Source organism: Eumetopias jubatus, unplaced genomic scaffold, assembly GCF_037043125.1.
Source record: "Eumetopias jubatus isolate StellerSeaLion01/CBP00866 unplaced genomic scaffold, mEumJub1_p1.0 scaffold_4, whole genome shotgun sequence".
Taxonomy (NCBI): domain Eukaryota; kingdom Metazoa; phylum Chordata; class Mammalia; order Carnivora; family Otariidae; genus Eumetopias; species Eumetopias jubatus.
In genome coordinates this window covers 4,234,360-4,255,895 of record NW_028274810.1, presented here as the reverse complement: position 1 = coordinate 4,255,895, position 21,536 = coordinate 4,234,360, and the positions used below count along the sequence as shown (strand labels likewise).

At 37.9% G+C, this 21,536-nt stretch overlaps 1 protein-coding gene across 2 annotated transcripts in view; it reads left to right on the top strand.

Annotated features, from left to right (window-relative positions):
- Nucleotides 1-21,536, top strand: part of GPHRA (golgi pH regulator A) — a 56,888-nt gene that overhangs the window by 24,226 nt on the left and 11,126 nt on the right. For both annotated transcript variants that reach the window (XM_028088326.2, XM_088022306.1), the window contains 3 exons: nucleotides 12,097-12,206; nucleotides 14,456-14,544; nucleotides 15,633-15,725. In XM_028088326.2, coding sequence (XP_027944127.1) covers nucleotides 12,097-12,206; nucleotides 14,456-14,544; nucleotides 15,633-15,725 — 292 coding nt within the window. The remainder of the gene's footprint in view (nucleotides 1-12,096; nucleotides 12,207-14,455; nucleotides 14,545-15,632; nucleotides 15,726-21,536) is intronic.

The window sequence follows — 21,536 nt, the reverse complement described above, 5'->3', positions numbered from 1 at the left end:
GCTTTATGGTTTCAGGTCTCACATTTAGGTCTTAATCCATTTTGAGTTTATTTTTACATATAGTGTGAGAAAGTGGTCCAGCAGCATTCTTTGCATGTAGCTGTCAAGTTTTCCCAGTACCGTTTATTGAAGAGACCGTCTTTTCCCTCTGTATATTCTTTCTTCCTTTGTTATGGATTGAGTATATAAGTGGGAGTTTGTTTCTGTGCTTTTATTCTGTTCCGTTGATCCATGTTGTTTTTGATTACTATAGCTTTGTAGTATATCTTGAACTCCAGGATTGTGATACCTCCAGTTTTGTTCTTCTTTCTCAAGATTGATTTGGATATCTGGGGTCTTTTATGGTTCCCACCAAATTTTAGTATAATTTGTTCTAGTTCCGTGAAAAAGGCTGTTCATATTTTGACAGGGATTGCATTGAATCTGTAGATTGCTTTGGGTGGTATGGACATTTTAATAATATAACTTCTTCCAGTCAATGAACATGGAATATCTTTCCATTTGTTTGTCTTCTTTAATGTCTTTTATCAGTATTTTATAGGTTTCAAAGTACAGATCTTTTACTGCCTAGGTATTTTATTATTTTTGGTGCAGTTGTAAATGGGACTGTTTTTTCTTTCTGCAAATAGTTTTACTTCTCTCCTATGATTTTGGCTTTCCTTTTATTTTTCTTGTCAGATTGTTGCAGCTAAGACTTACAGTACTATGTTGAGTAAAAGTAGTAAGAGTGGGCATCCTTGTCTTCTCCCTGATCTTAGAGGAAAAGCTCTCAGTTTTTCACCATTGAGTATGAGGTTAGCTGTGGGTTTTTCACATAGGTCCTTTTTTATGTTGAGATATGTTCCTTCTGAACCCACTTTGTTGAGCATTCTTATGATCAAATGTTGAATTTTGTCAAATGCTTTTCTATTGGGATGAATATATGGTTTTTATCCTTTGTTTTGTTGATGTGATGTATCATGTTGTTTTTGTTTATACTAAACTGCCCTTGCATCCCTGGAGTAAATCCCATTTGATTGTGGTAAATGGTCCTTTTAATAGAGTGTTGAATTGAGTTTGCTAATATTTTGTTGAGTATTTTTGCATCTATGTTCATCAGGGATATTGAGCTGTAGTTTTCTTTTTTTGTGGTGTCTTTGGTTGATTTTGGTATCAGAGTAATGCTGATTTCAGAGAATGAATTTCTTCCTCTTCTATTTTTTGGACAGTTTGAGGAGAATAGGTATTAACTCTTCTTTGAATGTTTGGTAGAATTCACCTGTGATTCCATCTGGTCTTATACTTTTGCTTATTGGGAGTTTACTGATCACTTTTGTTACTAGTAGTTGGTCTGTTCAGATTTTCTACTTCTTCCTGATTCGGTTTTAGAAGACTGTATGTTTCTAGGAATTTATCCATTTCTTCTAGGTTGTCCAGTTTGTTGGCATATATTTTTTGGTAGTAGTCTCTTCTAATTATTTGTATTTCTGTGGTGTCAGTTGTTGTTTCTTCTCTTTTATTTCTGGTTTTATTAATTTGGGTCCTGTCTCTCTCTCTTTTTTTTTCCATGATGAATCTGACTAAAGGTTTATCAGTTTTGTTACCTTTTCAAAGAACCAACTCTTGGTTCATTGATCTTTCTGTTTTCTTTTTTTAGAATCTATTTCATTTTTTTCTGCCCGGTCTTTATTATTTCCTTCCTTCTACTAAGCTTGGGCTTTGTTCTTTTTCTAGTTCATTTAGGTATAATGTTAAAGTGTTTGAGATTTTTCTTATTTCTTGAGATGGGCCTGTATTGCTATAAATTTCCCTCTTAGAACTGCTTTTGTTGCATCCAAAAGATTTTGGATGATTGTTTTTCCACTTTCATTTGTCTCTATTTTTTATTTCCTCTCTGATTTCTTCATTGGCCTATTGGTTGGTTAGCATATTTAGCCTCCATGTGTTTGTGTTTTTTCCAGTTGCTTTCTCATGATGATATCTTGTTTATACCACTGCAGTCAGAAGAGATGCATGATATAATTTCAGTCTTTTTTAAATTTATTGAGACTTGTTTTGTGGCCCACATGTGATCTATCCTGGAGAATGTTCCATGTCCACTTGAAAAGAATGTGTATTCAGCTCTTTTGGGATGGAATGTTCTGTATGTATCTATTAAGTCCATCTGGTCTAGTTCAGAGATGCTGTTTCCTTATTGATTTTTTTGGCCCGGATATTCTATTCATTGATATAAGTGGGGTGTTAAAGTTCTCTACTGTTATTGTATTACTGACAATTTTCCCATTTATGTCTGTTAACATTTGTGTTATGTATTTAGATGCTCCAGTGTTGTGTGCAAAGATATTTACAGTTGTTATATCCTCTTGTTGGATTGATTTCTTTATAATTATATAATGCCCTTTGTGTCTCTTGTTAAAGTCTCTGTTATAGAGTCTGCTTTGATAAGTACTGCTACCCTGGCTTCCCCCCAGCCCCCACTTTCATTTGCATGGTATATGTTTTCCAGTCCTTCACTTTCAGTCTGTTTGTGTCTTTGGGTCAGAAGTGAGCCTTTTGTAGGTAGCATACAGATGGGTCTTGTTTTTTTTTACCCATTCAGTCATTCTGTGTCTTTTGATTGGAGCATTTAGACTATTTACATTTTAAAGTAAGTATTGATAAGTATGTACTTATTGCCATTTTATTCATTGTTTTCTGGCTATTTTTTATAGTTCTTCTGTTCGTTCCCTTGCTATTTTCTCTTGTGATTGATGACTTTCTTTAGTGTATGTTTGACTTCCTTTCTCTTTATTTTTTGGTCATCTATTATACATTTTGGTTTTGTGGTTACCATGAAGTTCATATATAACATCCCAAGTATGGAGCAGGCTATATTAAGTTGATGATCACTTAAGTTCAAACACATTCTAAAAGAACTTTTTTTACTCCCTCCCATTATGTATATGTTGTCATGTTTTATATCTTTATATAGATTTAAAGATATATAGATATAAAGATTTTTATAGATATATATACCTTTATATCATCCTTTTCTTCTACTTAGGGTTTTCTTTTCACTTAATGAAATCCCTTTACATTTCTTCTAAGGCCAACTTAGTGGTAATGAATTCCTTTAACTTTTATATGTCTGGGAAACTCTCTCCTATTCTGAATGATAACCTTGCCAGGTAGAGTATTCTTGCATGTAGGTTTTTTCCCTTTCACACTTTGAATATATTATACCATTCCTTTTTGTTCTGCAGAGTTTCTGCTGAAAAAATCAGCTGATAGCCTTATGGGGTTTCCCTTGTATATAACTATTTGTTTCTTGCTGCTTTTAAGAGTTTCTTTAGTAGTTGACATTTTAATTACAATGTGTCATGGTGTGGCCCTCCTTGGGTTCATCTTGTTTGGAATTCTTTGCTTCCTGGGCCAGGATGTCTGTTTCCTTCTCCAGGTTAGGGAAGTTTTCTGCTATTTCTTTAATTTCTGCCCCTTTCTCTCTCTCTTCTCCTGGGACCCCTGTAATGTGAGTGTTTGTTTGCTTGATGTTGTCCAAGAAATCCCTTAACCTGCCCTTATTTTTTAATTCTTTTTTTGTTTTGCTGTTCAGCTTAGGTGGCTCCCATTACCCTGTCTTCTAGATCACTAATCCATTCTTTTGCATCCACTAATCTGGGTTAATTCCCTCTAGTATATTTTTCATTTCAGTTATTGTATTCCTCAACTCTGGTTCTTTTTATATTTTCTGTCTCTTTGTTGAAGTTCTCACTCAGTTCTTTTACCCTTCTTTCCAGGCTGGTGAGCACCTTTATGATCATTACTTTAAACTCTTTATCAGGCATATTCCTTATCTCCATTTCATTTATCTCCATCCATTCTTTTTATGAGATTTTGTCTTGTTCTTTAGTTTGGAGCATGTTCCTCTGACTCCTCATTTTGCCTGGCTTTCTGTGCTTGTTCTATGAATTTGGTGGAACAGCTGCTTCTCCTAAACTTGAGGGAATGCTCCTATGTATGGTCATCCTCTATGTAGACTGTGTGTGACTGGTAATTTTGGTTGACTGGCTGGAGCTGGAGCTGACATGGGTTGGGGGTCCTGGAGCACTCCATTCTGGGTCTGCCCTGGTGGGATGTTTGGAGCTGAAGTGGGTGTGGTCCAGGATGGTCCTGGGGCTCTCTGCACAGAGAGTGCCTTGGCAGGACAGCTGAAGCTGAAGTGGGTGCATGTGGCGTGGTGGGGTAGGTGTCCTGGGCCTCTCTCTGCAGAGGGCACCCTGGCAAGATAGCTGAAGCTGCAATGAGTGCAAGCCAGGGTGTCCCAGGGCATTCCATGAAGGAAGCACCCTGATGGGGTGGCTGGAGCCAAGGCTAACACAGGCCAGGATGTTTCACTCGGGGAGTGCCCTGGCAGGACGGCTAGAGTTGAAGTGGGCACAGGCCAGGATTTCCCGAGGTGCTCCACACAGTGAGTACCCTGGCAGGGTGGCTGGAGCTGGAGCTAAAGCATCCATGAGCCAGGAGGTCGCAGAGTGCTCTGTACCAGGGGGGCCCCAGCATGCCATCTGGAGCTGAACTGGTGTGGGCCTGGAGCGTTCCAGGGTGCTTTGCACCTGTGTCACCTGGTGAGATGGCTGGAGCTGTAGTGACCAGGATGTCCCAGTGTGCATGGTTTTGGGGCTCCCTTGGTGGAACAGCTGGGGCTGATGTGGTCTAGGGGCTTGGGGCTCACTGAGATGGTAATCTGACTAGGGTGCCCAGACCCTGCTCCCGTCTACACTAGCAAGGTGATGGGGGAACATAAACTGTGGTGCCTGCCAGCCCCACCCACCTGAAGGGAGTTCCAGCCGTTCCTGTGCTGTCTGGTAGGGTTCTGGAGCGGGTTCCTTTATATACTACTTGCTCTTCTAAACCACAGCTTCTTTTCTGTGCCTCAGGGCAGACAGATCTGCTCATGATCCTTCAGTATTATTCCTTCCCCCTGCCCACCCTCCCCAACCCTGCATTTCACAGCATTGGGGGTGGGGGGTTCCCTTTAATACTGAGTCTCCATCTGTTTTGTTGTTCTCTATGTGGACTGTCTATCTTTTGTTGTGCAGAAGCTGTTCAGTCAGCCCTCAGTTATTCTTCAGGAGGAATTGCTCTATAAATAGGTGTAGATTTGGTGTGTCTATGGAGGAGGTAAGTTCAGGGTCTTCCTACATCACCATCTGTGATCTTTTCCTTGGATGTGTGCTTTTAAGCCATTTTGTCATAATGGTTAGGAATTCCTTTCCCATGGTTAGGAATTGGCCTTGATCCATACATGTATCCCTGTAGGTTTTGTCTAGTCAGAATCTGGGATGGTGTGTGGTCCTGCAGTAGATCTTATTAATTTGAGTGGCTCTCAGAAGAGTCAGCCTCCCAACTTGGACTGATTAGCACAGCAGTGGAACTAACAGGGCAGATAGACAGCTAACATGACAACACTGGGGCCCTTGGGATTCATACTAGAAAAACTGTTTTCACAAACACTCATAGTTGGAGAGCAGTGGCCAGAAAACCATTTTTTAATTTAACAGCAGAGGGCCGTATTGAGATGGCATACAAGAAAAATAACATGTTATGTGCAAGAGTTAATGGTTGAAAATTGCAGGAAAGAGGCACACTGTGTTCCCACTTGGAACACTATAGAGAAGATGAGGTTTATAGTATTTGAAAAACCTAGTTTAGTTAGTATGAACATGCTGGTTTAGTGGTCAAAGCCTTCAGCTTTTTTCAGGTTGAGAGAATTAAGTCATCTGTTACATTGTTTTGTTTTTCTGTTGACTTAGATATTAAAGCTTTTATTTTGGTAATCTGTGATATAGCTGGAATATAGTCTGTGTTCACAAACATTAATACAATTTTGAAGTTGTGGTTTTGTGGAAGATAGAAAATACAGCTATGCAACTACACCATGGTATAATGAAAAGAACTTAAAACTAGACAGTCACTTTATAATAAGCATGTTAAGTGATCTTGAGCAAATACTAGACTGTCTTAGTTTCCTCATAAAATGATGGAGTTGACTAAAGGGTCTCTAGGATTCCTTTCAGGCCATAAATTCTGAATTTATAATTTTTCAGTTTGTGACTTACACAAAAACTAGAGTATTATAACATGTAGAAGTTTAATGCAAGCTATTACTATGAAGAAAAAATCTTAACCTGTACTCTACAGTTGGGGTTTTGGGGGTTTTTTTGTTTTTGTTTTTGTTTTTTACGTTCTCTTTTGAAAATTTGTAGGGATAAAGAAAAAAAATACACTCACTGGTAAAATTTTAGCACCAGCCATAACTGCCCTCAAACTATGGTACTGTCAAGAGTTTAACTAATTCCTTCTACAGAAAACCATAAAAACTAGAAAAATTATAAAAAAAAAAAATTCAGGCACTGAACAAAGTACTGGAAAATGAACAGAGACATACAATTTTGAGAAGAGTATCAGATTACTTCATGTTTGCAGCTTTCTTGCCTGGAGTTGCTCTTTTACCACTGCCTGCTCTCCTAGCACCCACTCAGACATAAATTTCCAGTTATTCTGATTTGAACTTAGAAGTGAAATTTTGGAGGCAAAAGAGGTGCAGAAGTACTAATAGAATCTAAGTATAAACTGTCTGAATCCCTGCCTCATCACAAAACAATGCATTTGCAGAGTAAATACCAGAGAGCCTGAGAAAAAGTAGGGAGAAACTAGAAGGGGGTCTCTCCTTGAAAGACATAATTACCTCTTATTGTGATTTGCAAGTGTGTTGTGCCTTTGGTTGAGCGCATTGCCTGAACTATGTGTAAGATGGGCACAGAGCTCGAATGACAGAAAGTGAAATTCTTACTGGCTTGAGGTGTCACAAGGTAGACCTGAGGAGTGGCAAAGCATTTAGATATTTTGAGAGATCTCTAGAAACAAAGGGACCAGAAAAAGGATAAGGCTTAAAAATCTGACTATAAAATCTGTTCACATTCTTTGTTGACCTTGGACCTGCTCAGGCTCAGCAGAGACCATCAGAGTCAGGCTAAAGAGAGAGCAGCTGGATGCTGAAAAACTAAGCAAAGATATTAGCTGCTCCATATAGTAGGTATGACAGTTTCACAATTTGAGCCCAGGAAAGTTGCCTGCTTAATAGAACAACAACAACAAAGTCCTCAGAAAAACAAAACAGATTTCGAAGTACTGCAACATAATATATACGATGTTAAGTTTTCCGCCAAAACTTACTAGACATACAAAGAAATGGGGCCATGCAATCCATATTCAAGATAAAAAGCAGTTAATGGACACAGCTTCAAGTGGGCCCAAATAATAGATTTAGCAAACAGACTTAAAAGCAGCTATTATATATTCTAAGAAATGAAGGTAAGCATAATATTAGTGAACAGATAAAGCATCCTAAAGAGAAATGGAAACTTTATTTTTAAAAGAAAACAAAAAGAAATTCAAAAGTTAAAAAGTACAGTAACTGAAATGAAAATTTTGCTAGTTAGGTTTAGCAGAAATTGAGATAGTAGAAAAAACGAATCAAGTTGAAGATAGATCAATAGAAATTATTCGGTTTGAAGAATAGAGAGAGAAAAGACTGGAAAAAATGTACAGTGTCTCAGTATAAAACAGTATCAAACAGTTCCACATGGAGTTGCGGAGTCCTAAAGAGTGAGAAAGGAGCAAAAAAGTATTTAAAGAAATAATGGCCAGAAACTTCCCAAATTTGGTGGAAAACGTTAATTTCCAGATCCAAAAAGCCTAAAGAACCCCAACTTGATAAACACAAAACTACACCAAGTTTCATATAGTCAAACTGCGAAGAGATGAAGGTAAAGAAAAAATCTTGAAAGCAGCAAGAGAAGAATGCTACATACGGGGGAACCATGCAAACTAATGGTTGCTTAACAAGCTTGCAGGGTACAAAATAAACATACAGAGATAAATTGTATTTCTTTATACTGGCAATTAGATACAATATCAACTTCAATACAATACCAATTACAGTCACTGGAAAAATGAAAGATATAAATCTAACAAAACATGTACAGGACTCACATGCTGAAAACTATAAAATGCTGTTGAAAGAAACCAAGTATCTAAATAGGCATAACATGTTTATAGATTGGAAGGCTCAGAATAGTAGAGATGTTAATTCTCTCCACATTGATACACAGGTTTAACATATATCCCAACAAGACTTTTTGAAGATCTACACAAAATGATTCTGATATATAGAAAGACAAAAGTACCAGACTAGCTAAAACAGTTTTGAAAAAGAATAAAATGGAAAGAATCAGTCTGATTTCAAAACCTTATACAGCTATACTAATCAAGACTGTATGATATTGGCAGAGGTATAGACGTATCCATGGAACAAAGTAGAGAACTCAGACCAACACAGGTGTATGCCCAACTAATTTTTTACAAAGATGCAAGAACACTTCAATGGAGAAAAGGGAGCTTTTTCAACAAATGATGCTGGAGCAATTTGACATCCATAGATTTTTTTCAAAAAAATGAAGCTCAATATAAAGCTCACATCTTATACAAAACTTAACTCAAACTAAAACTCTACAACTTAGGGGGAAAAAACATAGGAAATCATAGGAGGGATCTAGGGCTAGGCAGAGTTCTTAGACTTGACACCAAAAGCATACTTTATAAAAGGGAAAATTAATAAATTGGACTTCATCCAAAGTCAAAACCTCTGCTCTGGGAAAGACATTGCTCAGGGGATGAAAAGACAAATTACACACTGGGAAAAAATATTTGCAAACCACATATCTGAAAAAAAAAAAAACAAACTAAAATACATAGACTTTCAAAACATAGAATTAAAAAAAAAAAAGTCCAATTAGAAAATGGGCAAAAGGGGCACCTGGGTGGCTCAGTTGGTTAAGCAGCTGTGGCTCGAGTCATGATCCTGGAGTCCTGGGATGGAGCCCCACGTCGGGCTCCCTGCTTAGCCGGGAGTCTGCTTCTCCCTCTGACCCTCCTGCCTCTTGTGTTCTAGAGAAAGAGAGAGAGAAAGAAAGAAAGGAAAAAGAAAAAGAAAGTGGGCAAAAGAGGGATGCCTGGGTGGCTCAGTCGGTTAAGCGTCTGCCTTTGGCTCAGGTCATGATCCCGGGGTCCTGGGATCCCGCTTCGGGCTCCCTGCTCAGCGCAGAGCCTGCTTCTCCCCTGCCTGCAGCTCCTTCTGCTTGTGCTTGCTTTCTCCCCTTCTCTGTGTGTGTGTCAAATAAATAAATAAAATCTTAAAAATCTTTAAAAATCTTTAAAAAAAAGAAAGAAAATGGCCAAAAGACATGCAGATATTTCATTGTAGAGCATATACAGATGGCAATTGAGTACATGAAAAGATGTTTTAACATCATAAGCCATTAGAGAAATGCAATTAAAACCACAAGATAACCGTGTATGAGAATGGCTAAAATAAATAAGTGACACCAAATTCTAGTAAGGACGCAGACACTGGATCACTTATACACTGCTGGTTAAAATGTAGTAATAGTAATTCTGGATCCCATTTAGCAGTTTCTTTAAAAATTAAACCCGCAACGCCCACACAACCCAGTGAATTGCATTCCTGGGCATTTATCCCAAAGAAATGAAGACTTATGTTCACACAAAACTTGTACACTAATGTTTATAGCAGTGTTATTCATAGTAGCCAAAAATGGAAATAAGCCAGATATCCTTTAATGAGTGAATGGTTAAAGTGTGGCACATCCATACCACAGAATACTACTGAGTAACCAAAAGGAATGAACTATCAATAATTAACAGCCTGGAAGACCCTCCAGAAAATTATGCTGAGTGAAAAAAGCCAATCCACAAAGGTTACATACTATATGATTCTATTTATGTAACATTTTTGAAATGACAAAATGGAAATGGAAAACAAATTTGTGGTGGCTGGGTGGTTAAAGAGGAGTTGGAGGTGAGAGGAGGGAAGTGGGCTATACGAGGGCAACATGAGGGATTCTTGTAGTGATGGAAATGTTCTGTATCTTGACTCTTATCAGTGTCAGTACCCTGGTTGTGATACTGTATTATAAATTTGCAAGATGTTTCCATTGGGAAAAGCTGGGTGAAGGGTACATAGGATCTCTCTATTTTTTTATAACCACGTGTGAATCTACAGTTATCTCAAAATGTTTAATTAAAAAAGAAAAGTGATTGCTGAATTCCCACCTTTCTGGTTTCCATCAGAAAACCGTAGAATGGCATATTTAAACCACAGTAGACCTTTTCCAGCCTCTTGACTTGCAAGCTACCACCAAACCTCAGCTGCATGCGTATGTTTTTCCAGACTATGAGTTTTTTAGTGGCATTCAGCTGATAATGAATAGATAATTTCTTGATCTGGACTACCCTTGTTATAAAGAGGCAGTAGGGATGATGATCACAGTGGGGGTGGTGATGATAGTGACAAAAAGAAGTTCAAGATAAAAGTTGCTGACTTCTCTAGTACCTCATACTATTTTTTTCTTTTTTACCACATCTCAGGAAGTTTGATATTGTTACTGTTTCTTTTGAAAATATACATTTATTTTTCATCTGCAACTTATTTGATAAGAGCAAAATTGATTTAGAGCTAAGTGATAAGTAAAAGTGAAAGTAAGTTCTTTAAAACAAGGTCATGCTTGCTGTGTGCAGACAACCCTCACTTCTAGTGGTTGTACCTCTCTGCCTGTTACGGGGCCATGATACAGTGTCAGTCACCTTTACACAGTCACCCATTTCCACTCCATAGCCAGTCATCGTGTTTGTTGTGCTGAGACTTTTTGAAAACTAAGGATAATAGAAATGGCTGTCTGTGTATTCTCTCTCCCCAAGGCCTGTCCTTTAATCCAGCATGGTAAACTGAAGTGAAGATAGAACCTCTTCCTTCTTCACACACTTGTGCCAGCTTTTCCACCTATGACCACCTATGAAAATGGGAAAACTAAGGGTTAGGAGTCTTGCCAAGTCAAAATCTCCCTAGGTCTGAGCCTCTTCTTAGCGGTTAATTACATCTTCCAACAACGCTGAGTTACAGTGAACATATGTAATTAAAGAAAAAGACAGCTAAAGCTTGGAGCTATATTTCATTCACTCAGTATCCAGGCAGAGGTCATTTAGGGAGGAAGCAGTTAAGTCAGCATGGCCCCATACACCTAATATTCTTAGTGTTAATATCATTTGAACCAGTGGCTTAAAGAATTAGCCCATAGAAATACTATTTGGCACCACTGGTACCATCAACTGTAAATATTAATGCTGCTTCTTCCTCCTTACCATTTCTGTCTCTTGTCACCCAAAAGTCTCCATCTTCTTTTCAATTTTTCTTTAGTCCTACTACTCTATCTCTGTTACACTTACCCTGGTTTATTTTAGACCGGTAGGCCTTGGCCCGTTATACCCTTCAAGTAACCATTTATGTACAAGTGATCTTCCTCTTCCTTGCAAGGGCCCTGTCCTCAACACCACTGTGGTAGGCTGGACCATGCCCACATCTGTTGCTGAGGCAGTGAGTTCTCCATAGACTGAGAGGACAAGAGGAAGGAGTCGTGGTCAGTTTCTTGTTGACTTATTCAATAGTGGGGGCGGGGGGGTTGGAGTTAGAGAATGATGTCTTAGAAGAGGCTAGGTTTATGTGATCTTGCTGGGTTTATTTTTTGTTCTTTTGTCTGTATTTGAAAAGGAAGGGAAAACATTTTTTTAGTTCCTACCCTGACCCTGGTCCTTTAGGTGTGTTAACTGTTTTGTCCTTAAATGATAACGGTAATAATAATTAATATATGTGCGGTGCTTTATAGTTGGTAACAAGAGTTCTTATATATGATTTCAGTGATCTTCACACCCATCGGAGATGAGTAAATAGAAACTCTGAAGTCTCACAGCTTCTCAGAGCCGGTCTCCACATTTACTGTCTTCTCCAAATTCTGTGTTCCTTTGCCTAGGCCACGTTGCTTCTTGGGAGTGTAGAGTTTCCCTTCGGTTGTAAGCCGTAGAAAAGCGGGACTCCAGAGTTTGCATTCTTTCCTGAACAGCTCAGCAAAGGAAAGAGGTAGTTATGAGACTAGAAGGTGGATGAGAACAGACCATGAGGGTCCAAGCTCCCTTGCTGAGGTTTTATCTTTTGTTTCATTTCAGGATGGCGATGACACGGAGAACTATGTTCCAGAAGGGGGAGGTGCATAACAAACCGTCAGGATTCTGGGGAATGATAAAAAGTGTTACCACTTCAGCACCAGGAAGTGAAAGTATCCTTTATGACTCTGCTTGATTCTTTTTCTCAACTCTGGACCAAGGCCAGAAGACAAAAGTAGTATCGGGATGGACTGCATCAGAGTCCAGCTGGCCAGAGCTAGGCTTAGGAAATACAGAGTCATCTTTCCAACACCCCTAAAAGATCATAAAACCATTGTCCTTGAGCTGAAGAAGTCCTAAAAATCACTCTTTCCATTTTACAGATGAGAAAATAGACCCAGAGCGGTTAAGTCACACTGTGGCTTGTGGCAAAGATAGGACCTCCTCTTAGTTCTTTCCACTACACTCTTCTATTTCCTGGGTCTGACCAAGCAGCATGAAACACAGTGGCTCCCTAAAATGAATGGTTTGTATATGTAGGGGATGGTAAGGGCCTATTTCTAAAAGCAGTCAGTATTTCTAAACAAATTTTAAGCAGCACTGTATCTTCAGTGACTTTTGGTTTAAAGAATCAAGGAGACTGGGTTAATGGATTGTTCTTGGCCCAGCCTTGCAGTGTTAAACTGATGCCCACATTGAGTAACAAAATCTCTTTGTGCTACCAGACTATTAAGTCAAAACTTAGGGGGCCTGAAGTGAGATAGCATATTCCTGCTTCTTTCTCTGGCCTGAGGAAGTACAAATTCCCTTTTGCTTCAACTCGAGGAAAAGGATGTTATCTGTTCTTGCTATGAATTGGGGCATACCTTTCTGGTGTCAAATGTAGGTAAAAATTAGATCAAAGAAAGGCAGGATGACATGACCACGAGAGAGGAAAAAAAGGATTACATTGAATTCATTTAATCCAGAAACATTTATTTCATGTCTCCTATTTCCAGGCAGTCCTAGGGGCTAAAATGATGAACAGAGTGTACTCTCTCTCCTCAAGAAGCTGACTAATCATGGGCGAGGGGGACATGGAACTAGTTAAGCCCTGTTGTTTGACTGCCTGGACCATGAGAGTAGCAGCCGCTTTGAGGAAGGAGCTGAAGGGCACTTGGTAATTTGAGTACTACAGGCATACCCCAAAGATGTTACAGGTTTGGTTCCAGAACATCACGCAAAAGCAGGTATCACAATGAAGCGAGTCAGATGGATATTTTGTTTCCCGGTACATATAAAAGTTATGTTTATACTGTATCCTATTGAGTGTGCAAGAGCATTCTTAAAAAAAACCAGTATAAAAAGTGCTAACCATCATCTGAACTTTCAGTGAGTGGTAATTTTACTGATCACAAATCCCCATAACAAATATAATAATAATAGTGATGATGATGAAAAAGTTTGAGATAAGGTGAGAATTACCAAAATGTGATACACAGACACAAATAGCACTAGTAGACTTGCCCAACGCAGGATGGCCACAACCTCCAGTTTGTTTAACAACAACAAAAAAATCTGCAGAGTACGACAGAATGAGATGTGCCTGTAGTGAGAAAAATCAGAGTAGGGAGGATGTGGATCAAAGTGAATCTTCGAGCTTGGGCTATCTTCACTATTTTTATTACTTAAAAGTCCATAAAAGCCAAAGTTTAGGTTTAAGCTATCTTAGTGATGATAAGTCAAGTCAGTAAAAGTATCAGGATTATTTCACTTCTCTGAGCCCCTGTCTCCTAAATGGAGAAAATAATAGGACCTCAGTAAGTTCTTGGAAAGTAGCATAGTGTAATGGAAAGAACAGGCCTTGGAGGAAGGCAGATCTGACTTGGCATCTACACCTGTTAGCTGTGTGACTTCAAGCAATTTACTTGACTCTGGGCTTTGCTTTCCTTATCTGCAAAATGGGACTGTTAGGAGAATAATAGAAGATAATGTCTATAAAGAACTAAAAAGTCATGTTTATAAATCCCAGCCTGTATTGGAACTCCATAGTGTTAGTTCCCTTTCCTAATGTTACATTTATTCAGATAATTTAGGGGAAAACTATGCTGTATTATAGGTGTTTTACTATGTAACTATTTGAGATTTCAAAATTATATTTGGCTTTAACGAGATCAAAGAAAAGCAACAACGAACAAAACCATCTGCTGAGCCACTTGAACTAGCGAGTGGTAGGTGTTTGATAATGGAGACGCTTTTACACACCTGTGTTGGAGGTTGGGAAAGTTGCTCTAAAAGAGTACTTTTGTTCATGAAGCAGGAAACTGAATATATAGGCAGTTCCTAGGATCTACCATAGGAAAAACTAAAAGCATATGCTTTCTTCATTGCTATTTCTTGAAACTTCTATGTGATTTAAGCCTTGATGCCCATTTTGTGCCAGATCTTACTCTTATTCAACAGGAAGTGGATGCTTTGGAAGAACTAAGCAGGCAGCTTTTTCTGGAAACAGCTGATCTATATGCTACCAAGGTACAAGGCAAGGAAATGGAAGTGTGGTTTTTACCAGTATGATTGAAGAAAGAACAAGACTAAATAGCTTTTTAGTGTCCTCTATGGCCAAGCAGTGCAAGAAAGACCTCATAGCTCCAGTATCAGCCATGAAGCTTTAGGAGTCTGCGTTCTTCATGACATTGCTCCTACCCCCAGCAGAATTCTTACTCAATAACAGAAATTAGTGGGATATTTGAGAGGTTTTTGAACTGCGGAAGGTGGCACACACCACTTCTACTGATTCAGGGTCAAGATGGTAGCTCCTCTGCTTTTTATTCCCTTATAAATTAGTAATATTGTGAGAGCAGTGCCATGATCTAGCCATGTTTTAAAAGATCCAGATCAAGGGGCACCTGTGTGGCTCAGCTGCTTGAGTGTCCGACTCTTGATTTTGGCTCAGGTCACGATCTCAGTGTCATGAGATTTAGCACTGTGTCAGGCTCTGCACTGGGTATAGAGCCTGCTCAAGATTCTCTTTCCCTTTCTCCCTGCCCCTCCCCCTGCAAAGCCCCCTCCCCCAAGTCTCTTTCTCTTAAAAAAAAAAAAAGAAAGAAAGGATCCAGATCAAGAAGTGACCTAACTATGAGAAGTAACTTTCCTATTTGCACCTAAAATACAATATAATTTAAATATGCAAAATCTATTAGTTAAGTTCATTCAAACTATTTTTATCCTTTTCAAGGATCACTTCATAGGAATAGCCATATAGGGTAGAGGTTAACATAGGCTTTGAAGACAGACCTGAGCCTAAATTCCTGTGACCTTGGGCAAGTTATCTAACCCCTGTTAAGTCTCAGTTTTCTCATGTGTACAATTAAGATAATAGAACATGTAAGAGTTGTTATAAAAATTAAAGTAGATAATGTATGTAAGGTGTTTATCCCAATTTCAGGCTTAAAGTAAGCATTCAATAAATGTTGCCCCCTAGTATTATTTTAAGATTAATATCACTTGTGGGTCTTTCACTCCAGCATAACAGCAATTTCATAGAGGCTGGAATGTTTTGGTTGAATATAAGTTTACATTTTGCTGAGACTAACTATATTTTGTTGTTTGTTTTCCCTCAGGAGAGAATAGAATACTCCAAAACTTTCAAGGGGAAATACTTTAATTTTCTGGGTTACTTTTTCTCTATTTACTGTGTTTGGAAAATTTTCATGGTAAGTATATTAGTTTTAACTGTCAGGGTTTAGGTTATTTTCCCCGCTAAATGGCAGAGAGAAAAGTGGGTTTGACTGAGGCACTGAACTAAATTCCAAATCCAATTGAGTCAACAGAGAATGCTGTCTTTCACATCCCGAGCCTGACTCCTCCCCCTCTCTTTTTTTAGACCTAGAGGTTGCATTTTTCTTCATTCAGAAATCATTAATAAGATCATAGTTTATAAACTATATGAAGGGAGTACAAAAGTTTCTTATTTTTGTACTGCTTTCCATATTACCCTTGAGTATATCTATGTGACACAATCCCTACCTTCAGCTCAGAACAGAAACCACTTCTCCTTTTTAGTAATCTGTATATACCTAAAAAAAGTTCAATCCAAGGTAAGTTCTACAAGAAAAACATATTTCTAGAGATAAATTCATTTTTATGTGCTTATAGCTCTCATTCTTTTGTGGCTCTCTCTTAATGCTCTATTCTTTATGATGAGGAAACAGAAGGTAAGCTGAAGACAAAGCAGAAGCTGACACCCCACAAACCCCCCGCCCTCATGGGATCCATGTGACAGTCCTCAGGCGCTCCTGGCTGCCCTAAAGGAAAACTTATAGAGATCACAATCCTACAAGACAGGAGTCTCCCTCAGTTTACAAATGTCTTAGCAATCTATAAGAACAAAGCATTTCTGTCAATGGCCTAGCTTCCAGAAGGGAATGCAGGTACAATTAAATGTCCTGATAATCTGCAGCCTGTCGAAGCGGGCAAAGTGTAATGTCTCTCCAGGAAGCTCCCAACTATCTTACTGTTAATGCCTTACTAGAAGGAAAAACAACCTTAACTTGACAATGACAAAGCCTGTGGTATCCTGTGAGTCTTCTTTAGCATACAAAAATCCTTTTGAAACCTCCCTTTTCCTTACATCCCCCAACTCCCACCCCTCGCAACCCCAGGGCAGGAGCTCTTTCTGCCCATGGGTCCTGTTCCTGTGCTTTAATACACCACCCTTTTGCACCAAAGACATCTCAAGAGTTCTTTCTTAGTCGTCAGCTCTGGACTCCACCCCAGTGAGCCTCAGTTATATTCTAAAACTTCATCATTTATATGCATTTTATGTACATTCTTCTTGTGACTCATGTAGATATTCATGGATTTCAGTGTGATTACAGAAAAGGCTGATTGGACTTTCTGGTTCTGTGACTGGGGCTGGGGCTGTGTTTGCACAAAGAGGAGCTTTATCAGCTTGTTAATTTTGGTCAATATAGATGAATGGAAGATTCTGGATTTTAGTAGATCTAATATTATAATAAATTGATGTCAATACTTATTCAGAGAACAATTTTTAAATCTTGATTCATTTAGTGGGAGAAGGTAAATGAAGATAGTATGTTCAATGAGCTAAGCTACTAAAAAGTTTTTCCTGAGTTGTAGACTTTAGGGGAGCATATCCTTTTTTAACAGCTTTATTGAAGTGTAATTGACATTTAATAAACTGCACATATTTAAAGGGTATATGATTGGGTAAGTTTTGACAGATGTGTACACCTGTTACAACTATCACCACACTTAAGATAGTGACCATATCCATCCATCACTTCCAAAAACTTTCTTGTGCCCCCTTGTAATGTCTGTCTCATACATCCCCAGTCAACCACCAATCTGCTGTCATTATACGTTAGTTTATATTTTCTAGGACTTTATATAAATGAAATCTTAGAGTAGGTACCTTTTTTCTGTCTGACAGCTTCTACTCAGCATAATTATTTTATGTTTCATTCATGTTATCATGTAATCAATAGTTTATTCCTTCTCATTGCCAAGCAGTATTCCGTTGTGCAATTATACCAGAATTTGTTTATCTGTTCACCTGCTGATGGGTATTTGTTTCCATTTTGGGGATATTACAAATAAAGCTGCTATGAACATTTGTGTACAAGTTTGTATGTGGACATATACTCTTTCTTCTTGGGAGAAAACACTTAGGTATAGCATGGCTAGGTCACATGGCAGATGTTAAACTTTTGAAGAAATGGCCAAACTTTTCCAAAGAGGTTGTACCATTTTACATCCCCACCTGCATTGTTTGAGAGTTTCACTTACTCCACATCCTTGCTCACATTTTATAGTCAGTCTTTTAAATTTTATTTTTTTTTTTAAAGATTTTATTTATTTATTTGAGAGATAGAGAGCACGAGAGGGAAGAGGGTCAGAGGGAGAAGCAGACTCCCCGCCGAGCAGGGAGCCCGATGCGGGACTCGATCCCGGGACTCCAGGATCATGACCCGAGCCGAAGGCAGTCGCCCAACCAACTGAGCCACCCAGGCGCCCCTAGTCAGTCTTTTAAATTTTAGACATTCTAATAGGTATGAGGTGATATTAATTGTTTAATTTGCATTTCTCTAATGCCTAATGGTGCTAAACAACTTTTCATGTGCTGATTTGCCACCTGTATATTTGCGGGGAGAGGGGAGATACAGCTATTGAAATTTGCTGCCCAATTTTTAAATTAGGATTTCTTTTTATTGGGTTTTGCAAGTTTTTCACTATATTCTGGAAACCCTTTATCAAATATGTGATTTTCATATATTCTCTCCCAATCACTAGCTTAGCTTGTCATTCTCTGCATAGTATCTTTCAAAGAATTGAATTTTTTAATTTTGATGAAGTCCAGTTTATCTTTTGCATCTTTCGTCAGCTTTATCTCAAGTATTTAATATTTTTGGTGCTATTATACATGGGACTGTTTTTATAATTTCAGTTTCTGAGTGTTTCTGATATATAGATACACAACTGATTCTTGTCTGTCAATCTTCTCTATTTCACAACCTTGCTAAATCCCCTTGTTCTAAAAACTTTTTATAGATTTCACAGGATTTTTTTCTACATAGACAATCAGATCTCTGCAAATGAAGACAGTTTTACTTCTTTGTTTCCTATCTGGATACCTTTTATTTCTTCCCTTCCTTTCCCTTCCTTTTCTGTCCTATCCCATCTTTCTTCTTTCTTCTCCTCCTTTGGCCTTATTGCACTGATCAAAACCTCCTGTACAAAATTAAACAGAAGTTGTGGGGCGCCTGGGTGGCTCAGTCGTTAAGCGTCTGCCTTCGGCTCAGGTCATGATCCCAGGGTCCTGGGATCGAGCCCCGCATCGGGCTCCCTGCTCTGCAGGAAGCCTGCTTCTCCCTCTCCCACCCACCCTACTTGTGTTCCCTCTCTCACTGTCTCTCTCTCTGTCAAATAAATAAATAAAATCTTAAAAAAAAAAAAAAAAGTGGTAAGAGCAGTCATCCTGATCTTGTTAAATATGGTGTTAGCTGTTGGCTTTTCCTAGATGCCCTTTAGCAGGCTGAGGAAGTTACTTCTGCTCATAGTTTATTGAATGTTTTTGATCATGAAAGTGTGTTTGATTTTGTCAAATGCTGTTTCTGCATCTATTGAAAGGAGCATATGACTTTTCCTTTTTAGTCAGCTGGTATAGTGAGTTACATTGATTAATTTTTTAATATTAAACTGGCCTTGAATTCCTGTAATAAACCTTACTTGGCCATGGTGTATGTTGTTGGATTTAATTTGCTAACATTTTCCTAAGAATTTTTGCATCGATGTTTATGAGAAATATCAGAGTATAGTTTTCTTGTAATGTTTTTGGCTTTGGTGTCAGAGTAATGCTGACCTTAGAGGTTGAGAAGAATTCCTTCCTCTTCCAATTAGTGGAAGAGTTTATGTGGAATTATTATCATTTCTTTCTTAAACATTTGGTGGAATTCACCAGTGAAGGCATCTAGATCTAGAGTCTTCTTTGCAGGAAAATCGTTTAGCTACAGATTTAATTTCTTTAATAGATGATAAGGTTTGTTCAGGTTGTATATTTCTTGAGTGAGCTTTTGTAGTTTCTGTCTTTCAAGGAATTTGTCCATTTTTATTGAAGTTGTCAGATTTATTAGCATAAAATTGCTCTTAATATTCCCTTATTATCCTTTTACTATCTATAAAATCTGTAGTAATGTCACCCCTCTCCTCTTTATATAACACCTTTATTGAGATAGTCACATACCAAAAAATTCACCCATTTTGTGTACAGTTTGGTGGTTTTTAATATATTCACAGAGTTGTGCACACATCGATACAATCACCCCAAAAGAAATTCCATACCCATTAGCAGTCATTCCTTATTTCTTCTCTAGACTTAGGCAGGCACTAATCTATTTTATGTCTCTATAGATTTTCTCTTCTGGATATTTCATGTACATTGAATCATACAACATGTCGTCTTTTGTGATTAGCTTCTTAGTAAATGTTTTTAAGGTTCATCTATATTGTAGCCTCTATCAATACTTCATTCCTTTTTATGGATGAATAATATTCCATGATATGGATATGCCACATTTTATTTATCTATCCATCAGTTGAGAAACATTGGGTTGTTTCAACTTTTTGAACCATTATAAATGATGCCGTTGTGAGCATTTATGGATAAATTTTTATGTGAATATATGTTTTCATTTCCCTTAGGTACATGCCTATGAAAGTAAAATTGCTGGGTCATATGCTACCTATATGTTGAACCTTTTGGTAAACTGCCAATCCGCCAGGCTGTTTTCCCAAGCAGCTGCACCAGTTTACATTCGCACCAGCAGAGTCACAGTTGTCATTTCTCCACATCCTCACCAACACTTATTTATCTTTTTATTAGAGTCATTCTAGTGGCTATGAAGTGATACCTAATTCTTGATATTGCTAATTTGTGTCTTTTTTTTTTCTGATCAGTCTGGATCAAGGTTTATCAATTTTATTGAACTCTTCAAAGAACCAGCTTTTGGATTAATTATCTATATTGTTTCTCTGTGTTCAATTTTATCAATTTCTGCTCTGATTCTTATAATTTCTCTTCTGCTTATTTTGGGTCTTTTTCTAATTTTGTAAAGTGCAAGCTAAGATCATTGATTGAAAACTTTTAGTATGTGTTTTAGTGCTATAAATTTCTTGCTAAGCATCTCACAAAATACAACGTTTCTGATGTATTTTTATTTCATTCAGTTCAAAATATTTCTAATTTTTCTTCTTTGACTCGGGTTATTCAGAAGTATGTTATTAAATATTTGGGGGATCTTGTGAATATCCTTCTGTAATTGATTTCTAATTTAATTCCATGTGATCTGAGAACATACTTAGTATGATTTAAATCTCTTCAAATTTATTGAGACTTGTTTTCTGCTCCTGTTGGCTGGAGTGTTGTATAAATGTCGATTAGGTCAAGTTAGTTGATAGTATTGTTAAAGTTTTCTGTATCCTTGCTAATTTTCTGACTATCTTATCAGGTTTTTTTGGGGGGGCGGGATTTGATGAAATTCCAAACCATTGTTGTGGATTTGTCTTTTTTTAGTTCTATCAGTTTTTGCTTCTGTATTTTTTTTACCCAATTATAATTAACACAGAATGTTAATTTTGGATGTACAACATAGTGATTCAACAATTCTATAGATTACAGAGTACTCACTATAAGTGTAGTCACCATCTGTCACCATACAATGTTATAATATTATTGACTATTCTCTGTGCTGTACATTTCATCTCCATGACTGAAAGTTTGTGTCTCTTAGTCGCCTTTATGCATTTCACCCATCCCTTCACTCACCTCCCTTCTGGCAACCACCAGTTTGTTCTCTGCATTTAAGAGTCTGTTTGCTTATTTCTTTGTTCATTTGTTTTTAAGATTCTGCTTATAAGTGCAATCGTGTGTCATTTGTCTTTCCTTGTCTGACTTATTTCACTTAGCATAGTACCCTCTACGATTGTTGGAAATGGCAAGATCACAT